General features: G+C 33.2%; 1 protein-coding gene across 1 annotated transcript in view; it reads right to left on the bottom strand.

Moving 5' to 3' along the window:
• LOC117123573 (stress-70 protein, mitochondrial-like) overlaps positions 1–8,366 on the bottom strand; it is a 9,705-nt gene extending 1,339 nt beyond the window's left edge. The window contains exons 1-11 of the mRNA XM_033269554.1: positions 8,151–8,366; positions 7,225–7,547; positions 6,491–6,689; positions 5,689–5,795; positions 4,968–5,130; positions 4,518–4,820; positions 3,732–3,959; positions 3,458–3,562; positions 2,939–3,056; positions 1,719–1,813; positions 49–141 (exon numbers count right to left, since the gene is read on the bottom strand). Of these exons, the coding sequence (XP_033125445.1) occupies positions 49–141; positions 1,719–1,813; positions 2,939–3,056; positions 3,458–3,562; positions 3,732–3,959; positions 4,518–4,820; positions 4,968–5,130; positions 5,689–5,795; positions 6,491–6,689; positions 7,225–7,547; positions 8,151–8,252 (1,836 nt within the window). The 5' untranslated portion in view covers positions 8,253–8,366. The remainder of the gene's footprint in view (positions 1–48; positions 142–1,718; positions 1,814–2,938; positions 3,057–3,457; positions 3,563–3,731; positions 3,960–4,517; positions 4,821–4,967; positions 5,131–5,688; positions 5,796–6,490; positions 6,690–7,224; positions 7,548–8,150) is intronic.
• Between the last annotated feature and the right edge of the window lie 1,116 nt (positions 8,367–9,482).

Raw genomic sequence — 9,482 nt, 5'->3', positions numbered from 1 at the left:
CGCAAGTATATTTATCGTATATATAATACAAATTATGGTGAGACATACCTCTTCTGTTGGTAACTGTTCTTTAAATTCTTCCATTTTAGCCTCTGTGTCATGAATGATATTCTCAGCCTGGTTAACAACTTCAACTTTTTCCTAAAACATACAAGTACGACAATTACAATTAAAGTTGCATATATTACAAACTATTGTGTCTGTGAATTGTATTAATATCGAAAATATATTTTAACATCTTTCAAAGAACTGAAAGGACTAACGTACTGTAGTTGCACAATAGGCCTGTTTTCCTGCCCATGTTATTAAATTATCAGCAATTGTCAGTTAAGTTTTTAAAGGTGTCATTAATGTTAAAATAATTAACTGCAGATCCTATATACATATAGGATCTGTGAATTAACAATAGATCTAAAATCATGTTGGTCCTCTGTAGATTTAACTTTTAACTCAGCTTCATGCGTGGTGAAATTTAATGCCTATGCGATGAAATATAAACCATATTTGAGATGTTACTCACCTTAATATTCATCTTATAGAAAGTTTATTGTATATTTCATCTAATATACCACAAATTAATTTGATAAAGCTAATAGATCAAATTTGTGATACATTTTAAGCCGAAAGGCTGGCCCCATTTAGGCTTAGGCATCAATCAGCCTATGAGGCTGTATTGAATAGGAACCACCTAGGCATCATTGAAAAATAAAATTTGTTGAACTGGATTTAACTTTAATATTAGATGTTACTAGTGAATGGAATAAAGTCAAAAGCAATCTTTCTTGTAAATCAATAGTTTTTCAGTTGATATTTCTAACAATCAGCGTCAAGTAACAACAGGAAAACAGGCTTAACTAGTAAAAAAAACTATTTAAAAAACTTCTTCAGCTGGAACAGAAAAACTGGATCATTACTCATTAGTCATTAATGCTCTAATAATGCTGGTATCTACTCAAATTTGTGCACCTTTTAAAAGCAGTAAACAGTAATGTATAATTACTTAGTCATTTCTTGAATGATAAATATTGAATTAATAACTGTAACTTTTAAATATAAATTTAAACACTCTTGAAGCAGGGAGTCATAGTGAGACCTTCATATCAATGCTCACCACCCTCTCCCCTTTTTGTATTTCTTGAATGAGGAGTTGCGAATGAGGAGTACCTGTTCGAAGACATCATACAGCTTGGGATCGACAGTGTAAAATGCATTCCTATGTTTACAAGCAAGTGGATGGAGCTCAAACGCAGATGCAGGGGAAAGGATAACTGCCACTGATACCTAATTGAAAGGTGGCATTTACATGAGTGAATGTTGTGCAGTTGTGAAACCTGTTAATGGATTTGTACATAAAAATTAGGTCAAATATTTATACATGTTAAATTAATCATTGATTAAAACACATGGCACCATTTTGAAGTCCTGGTATTGTTATTTCTGTTGGTATATAACACATCTGTTTTGCATTAGGCATTCTTCACAGGAACATTTTAAAATCCATTAAAATCTGCTGAAAACTCGCGTGGGATCACTGTAAAAACATCTGGCGCACAAAGTGTTAATGCACTTGCGAAAATTGGGTCAGATGTTTCGGAAGCCATTACCATTACGTCGTGGGTGTATTATGTGTATGTGAATTCAGGAAACCAGCAACCAAACGAGCAGCTGCATTTAAATAGGTGAAATGCATAATCAATTCATGAACACATTATCCTTACCTTCCTCTTTTTGTCCTCTTCAGCGTATTTCTCTGCATTCTTTACCATGTTTTCAATCTCATCCTTACTTAACCCACCAGATGATTGGATAACAACTGAGAATGAAAATATATATGTTTTAATTATTAAATATAATAAAGGGTTAAGTGGAGGGGTTTAAATGATTATAATGCATCTTGAGGATATTTCCCGTACGATTAAAATCGTAACGCTACTTACTTTTAAAGATATAAAAGATAAGATATATACTTTTAAAGAGCATAAAACAAAATCGTCTCTAGGCGCTAAGAAACCACAAATGCACACAATATTAAGGATTAAACACAAAACCAAAAGAAAGGGAATCAAGTTCAGATTTAAAATAAAGAGAAAAGATGAGATTTAAGGTGAGACTTGAAGACAGTCAAAGATGAAGATTCGCACATATTTTTGCAACTGGAAAAATAATGTGAGGTGATTTTTTTAACTACTAAATAATTTTTTTGCTCAGCAAAACTCCCAGGAAGGAGAAACCAATTACATAACTAGTTTAAGCATGTACGAAAACCGAAATATGGCATATACATTTGCCCATCAGTGAAATCAACATACATTAAAAACTAAACTATTAAACAAGTTCAAAACTAATATCTCAATGTTAACTCAGAGATCAAGATAATCATTTTGTAGTTAAGGGTCAAATGTCATGAAATAATGAATGTACCAATGCTAAATGTACATTGAAAGTATGTGCATATATTCAGATATTTTCAAACATATGTTTTGTAATGTGTTATTTTCCAAATTTGGAGAGCCCCTCAGACAGTAATTTATTTTACTTTTTGGTAATCCTGCCGGCTCTTGGGGGATACATGGATTACCTTTTGTATACCTACTGTATTGTTATGATAAAAAAAAAGGCGAAATAAATGAAAAATTAACTAATACGCATCCTACATTCACTTCTTTATCCGATACTGATAAGTTTATTTTCTTGATGTCTAATGGCGGCCGAATTTGCACACAGTATTCTAAATTCTCATATTTAAACAGCAGAAGAGTTAAGTTCGTTCTCTATTAATTTTTTTTTTTCTAGTATTGTCACAAATTATAATTTCAAACTTGTATATTTCTTTGTCACTCATTTAGTAAAGTATGAAATATTGCATACAATAATTTATACAAATATATTTATCACTTCTTTAATTACATCATGATGCCAATGGTAGAATATTTCTTACTCTGTTGTTCCTTTCCAGTCCCCTTATCTCGAGCCGATACATTGACGATTCCATTGGCGTCGATGTCAAAACTTACTTCAATCTGAGGAACCCCCCTTGGAGCTGGTGGGAGACCAACCTAAAGAAGAAAAACAAATTGTTACGGGTTATATTTTTATAATATATGAAAACAGGCAATTAATATTAGCATCTAAACATAGGATTACTTTATATTTTTCCACATTTCTGCATCACCACTTTATAAAAAATGTATGTACTGTACTGGTAATTATGATACACATAATATAGTATATCATTACTATAATCAAAGTGCCAAACAAAAACAAAAGAAAAGGAATAAATATCATTAATTTAAATAATAGATAGCAGCATATTCTATTTTTACGATCTTTACAAGACACAGTAAAGCGCCCTCTAGCTACACCAAGTAACAAAATTATAATCCCAGCTGGCAGCGACAGTGTAAACAAAATTTATTTATTTTGACAAGCTGATGGTTGCCAATACATTGTGACATACCAATTGAAATTGACCAAGGAGCTTGTTGTCTGCTGCCATCTCACGCTCGCCCTGGTGCACTTTGATTTCTACTTGTGTCTGCCCATCAGCTGCTGTGGAGAACACCTACAAAACAAACAAGGATGTGTACTTTCAAATCATGATAGCTTGCTGGTAACTTCTCATGACTAAACCTTTTTAAATACATTAAACAACAAGAAATAGCCAGGCCACAGCAAAATCAATTTATATTACAGTAATAATATATAATTAATTTTCATTTAATTAATAGTACCTGCGACTTCTTTGTTGGGATAGTTGTGTTTCTGTTGATCAGCTTTGTAAAAACGCCACCTAGAGTTTCGATTCCTAGAGACAGAGGAGTCACGTCCAACAACAGCACATCAGTGACATCACCGGCAAGCACTCCACCTTGGATTGCAGCGCCCATAGCAACGGCTTCATCTGGGTTTACAGACTTGCTTGGTTGACGACCAAATACCTGTTGCACTGTTTCTTGCACCTATGTAATTTGAAAATTCCATCTCTGATGTAAAGGGTTGAAAATAGTTTGGCCAATAAATTATATAAAATTAAGATGATTACTTGTGTGACAGATAAGTTATTTCTGGTTGAATTAGGGAACTTAGAAAGCAGACAAACAAGTAGAGCTAAATAGCTTGCCTTTTAATCCCAAGGTCCTGGGTTCAATCCCAGTGTCCTGCATTCAATGCCAGGGTCCTGGGTTCAAACCCTGACCATGATTTTTTCTTGCAACTAAAAACACATAGACTACTAGATGTTGGATATGAAAACAATAATTTTTTGTCTAATTTACAGACTTCTTTTATATTGATTACTAGCCAATTAAAGGGGCTATGCACAAAAACAAAACACACACACACAAAAAAATTAATTATCCACTGTTAAATTGACAAGGAAATATTAATTGTTAATTGAAACTAATAACCTAGTTGATTTAGCTTAAATATATCTTTAAAGAGCAGGGCAGAGCTTATTTTCATCCTAGAAATGACGAGCCACACTCACTGTTAAGAATGGAATTTAAATAAACAAATACCTTTGGCATACGCGTCATGCCACCGACCAATAGCACTTCTTTGATATCCGCACGAGACACTTCTGCATCCTGCATTGCTTTTTTGCATGGTTCAACTGTCCTTTTGATGAGGCCGTCGACAAGCGATTCCACTTTCGCCCTGGACAGCTTCAGATTCATATGCTTGGGGCCGGTGGCATCCATTGTCAGGTACGGCAGATTCACATCTGTTTGGAGTGCGGAAGATAACTCGATCTTCGCTTTCTCGGCAGCTTCCCTCAGTCGCTGCAGTGCCATATTATCCTTAGTAATATCAATCCCTTGCTGCAAATTAAAAAAACACAACTCAAATATATATAAAGCCACAGAAAAACAGATTGATGTTAACAATTGAAAATATTTTCCTGTATATTATTAATATGACTAACAATGACTATGCAGAAAATCTCTGTAAAAAGGAGTTCAACATACGTCTCTTTTGAATTCTGAAACCAAGAAGTTAAGAAGCGTGTTGTCAAAGTCTTCTCCTCCGAGTGATGTGTCACCATTCGTTGACTTGACCTCAAATACACCCTTCTGGATTTCCAGGATTGAAATATCAAAGGTACCACCACCGAGGTCATAAACAGCAATACTAAATTTATTTAAAGTAAAAGTAATTAAAGTAGGTCATTACATTCAAATTATTTTAAAAAGGAAATGTTGACTTTACATGAGGTGATATTTGCCTATGTTTCACAATATCTGAATATTTTGATAGTAAATATTTCTGACACAAAAAAAAATAATGGAATTGGTGCAAGAAAAAAAAATTGAATTATATTACAGAAATATTACACTATCAATTGTTTTGTATTTCAAGAGTGTCTTCCACAATAAACATCATCATAAGAATAGAACACATCAACAAAATAAATTATAATTTATACTAATTCAAAATTAATATTAAAAGAGAAGAAACACAATCAAGACATCCTAACAATGCTCCATCGAAATTTCTTTAAGGCTTACTAGCTATTGACTAGCAGATAACTAAATGGTGATGGTGATTAAACAAATTCATCATTATTAATCATTCCTTGAAAAATGTTGATTGTTACTTGTTGCTTTTTACGATTCTGTAAATTTTGTATGCATGTAATTTTTTGCCAGATAATTTTATGCAGTAATATCTTTTTGCAATTTTACTTACATTTTGTCGTCAGCCTTGTCTAAACCATATGCAAGAGCTGCTGCTGTTGGTTCATTTATAACACGCAACACATTTAATCCTGCAATCTGACCTGCATCTTTTGTTGCCTGCAATGGTACACATTTTTGAAAAGATACAATTATAAATTTTGGCGAGTTTGAAATATATATCAATATAACAAGATTTAAAAAAAACTAGGATTAGTGATATTATAAAAGAGCACAAAAGCAGATTCTACAGGCTGTGGCACATTAATTTACAATCTACATTTAGAATTAAATTATTGGTCTGCTTCCTTCCAGGTCACTCACTCTGTTTTTAACTGTCATTTAAAAAAACAAAACAAGGCAGACACTTAAAAAAAGTTGGATTAATACTATAAGTTTGGAAATAACTGTCAATCCATGGTCAGAAATAGTCTTGTATTTAAACCTTCCACATTAAATTACAATTATTTAATGAAGTTCTAGAACCGTGATTCACATGTGCAACAAGCTGACAAAATTCTGATCTCTGATCGTAACAATAGTGCAGATAGAGGGTGCTTTTGATTACGTTGCCAAGTAGGGAGGATTCGTTTATGACACTTAAAGAAAGTTGGATTACAATACGTTTGGAAATAACTGTCATCCTTGGTCAGAAACAGTCTTGTATTTAAACCTTCCACAATAAGAAATGCCTGTGCTAAAAATATATTTAATGGCATAACAATAATATAATTATTTTTCTTTAATCATAGGTAGCAAGTTCATAAAATAGTAATGTAGATCTTTTTTATCGATGAACTAGGGAGTTAATTTACCTGTCTCTGTGAGTCATTGAAATAGGCTGGCACTGTGATGACTGCATTTTTGACTGGTTGTCCCAAGTAACTTTCTGCAGTTTCTTTCATTTTGACCAGTACAAAAGCTCCAACTTGACTCGGTGAATACATTTTACCATGTGCTGATAACCAGGCATCACCATTGCTGGCTTTGACTATGTCATATGCTACTGATTTCCTGTAGGATGAAACAAAAAATTTATTTTGCTGTTAAAGACTTAAAGTAGTGAAAAATGAAACAGCTTTTTTAACAATAATTTTTAATAAATAATGTAACAAATATAGAACATATAAACAAGGTACTCATTGTAAACTTAATAACCAAGACAAAAGTAATTTGATTTAACATAGACGTTTCCATTTGACGATAATCTGTTAAAATCTAGAAACTCTTTTGTCTGAAAGTTGTTTTTCTTAATCTTAGTGCCTGTGTTAACACTGTTGATTGTCATAATGTATTGGTTTTTATGTCTATTATAATTGTACTTTTTATAGGAATTTTCAATGAGTTTAATATTACATGCTTATGCCCGGGAATCATATCTAGTTCTTCATTATGTGCAGTGGATTTGCACTCAATGTTTTGCTTGTGTGTTTTTTAAGGCATTTCTTTTAATTTCAATTTCATGTGCTTGAGTAGAATTTAATAAAATAAAGAAAAGCATCAATTTTGAAATAATTGAATTTTACAACATTAATAGACCTGCACTTACATATCTTTTTGCGTTGCTGGATCTTCGAATCGTCTACCTATTAACCTCTTTGTAGCGTACAGTGTGTTTTTTGAATTTGTTACTGCTTGGCGTTTAGCAGGCATTCCTACAAGTCTCTCGCCTTCTGGTGTAAATGCCACCACTGAGGGCGTTGTTCGTGCGCCTTCTGCATTTTCAAGAACTTTGGCTGCTTTTCCTTCCATTAAGGCCACACAGGAATTTGTTGTACCAAGGTCGATTCCAACAACGGCTCCTCGTACTCCTCCTTCTGACGAGTAACACCGCTGGTGATGTATTTGTTGATTGGATAAGCTCCATGATCCCTAGATGGAAAAGAAAATTATAAAAATTATAAAATTTTGTAACTCATGACGAGCAATATTATAAATATGTGGCATTGAAATATGTAATTTAATATTCAAAATATTGTGCTATAGTTTCATCAAATTTTAATGATTTTCAGTACAGTACTACTAGGCTTAATCATGGAAAATTCATATAATTAGTTTGTTCGATTGTATGTGTTACAGAACAGGCCCTCACACTGAAAACACACAGGGTCCGACAGGAGCACACATACAAGACCTCACCTGAGATCTCCCGTCTTTACTGATTCTACATCATATATAGGCCGAGGCCTAAATTAAGAATGGCAAAACCTAGTTAGTTGTAATCACCAGGCGGCGGCAATTAACCTACTTATAATTAAGTTGTCTTGTCTAGTAAGCCTATGCCCTTACCTACGCCTACACACCACTACCACGAGACTAGCCAGGCTATATGCTGCTATCCTCACCGCACCTACAAGCCTACAAACCTAGGCCTAGTCCTCTCACACCCTCAGCCAGTATTGGCCGAGTAGTAGGCCTAAGCTAGGCTAGGCCTAGCCTAGGCTCTAGGACCGAACTAAATCCATGAAGACTCACCAATTTTAACCCTTCTGATAAACTTCGACCTTGTGACAGATTTCTGAAGCAGGTTGATTTACTTTTTAAATGATATGACGATAATCTAGCGGCGGTAAGCATTTTGTTTCTAATATATTTTGTTTTTCTATAAATTACAATTATTTAATGAGGTTCCACAACCTTGATTCACATGTGCAACACGCTGATGAAATTCTGATCTTCGTCGAAGCGTAATGATAGTGCACATAGAGGGCCCTTTTGATTACGTTGCCAAGTAGGAGGGAGGATTCGTTTATGAAATATCACAAAAAACTTCATTAAATTACCATTACAAACAAGTGGCAGTAATATCATAAACACATAATATTACAAATATATTTTCTTATACTTGTTTAAGCAATATGAGTTATTCATAAAATATAAACCGTGTGAGTTTTTACCTGATAAATTTATTATTTTGTTTCTTGTATTTTGATAATTAACTATCTGGCAACTACGGAACGTTCTGGTAAATTTAAAGGACCTGGAACAAACAAAGAATACAGCATGATGCAACGTGAAAGAGTGATTGCTTTAATCGGTATACTTCTATGGAGATTAGTAGTAAATGATCTATAAATTGTTTTTAATTTGATAGGCGATACGATATCCCCTTTTTATTCAGTTATTTGTGATTTGTATTTGTACATACTGATTGATCAATTTTGTTGTTTTTGAATTTTGGCAGTTTTGTTTTTTTTTTTATTTATCACTTGATGTATTTAGTATATATATATATATTCTGTTATGAGCTAAACAAAAATCAATACCATATTCAAAGTGCTTCATTTATATTGATATGTAATTATTAAACTACAAACTTTGAATGAACTTGTCCCGTCAAGTACCTGACTAATACCTGTCCTGTTCTTTTATATAGACCCGTTTAATTGGCTGGTAGTAAATGAAGGACTTTTGTAGTACAAACAGTGTCTGTAAATGAGCAAGTTTATCGATTTTTCGGCAGGCTAATGTCGATCGGAAAATGCTATGGTACCGTATGTTAAAAAAGTCAAATCATTTGATTAAATACGTCACAGAATATTAAACAAATAATAATATGTTGATATTGTTTAAAAAATATCAGAAACGAATATGATAGAAATTATTAAAAAGTACCCCCTAGTCCCACGTATATATAGAAAAACTTATTGTCAAGGTTGGTCCCATAAATATGAGTCAAGTGAAAATGCGCGCTACTAAGGTTCTGCACCATTCACCTCATTACTCCTCCCAAAAAACAGAGTTTAAATGACTTACAGTCGTTTTATTAAATCCATTTTATCCGAAATTTAAAGGTATATGAAAATT

This window comes from Anneissia japonica, unplaced genomic scaffold, assembly GCF_011630105.1.
Source record: "Anneissia japonica isolate Jap-2015-1 unplaced genomic scaffold, ASM1163010v1 scaffold287714_len2871179_cov188, whole genome shotgun sequence".
In the NCBI taxonomy this organism is placed as follows: domain Eukaryota; kingdom Metazoa; phylum Echinodermata; class Crinoidea; order Comatulida; family Comatulidae; genus Anneissia; species Anneissia japonica.
Note: the sequence above shows the minus strand (reverse complement) of the source record. Positions and strands in the feature narration are given on the sequence as shown.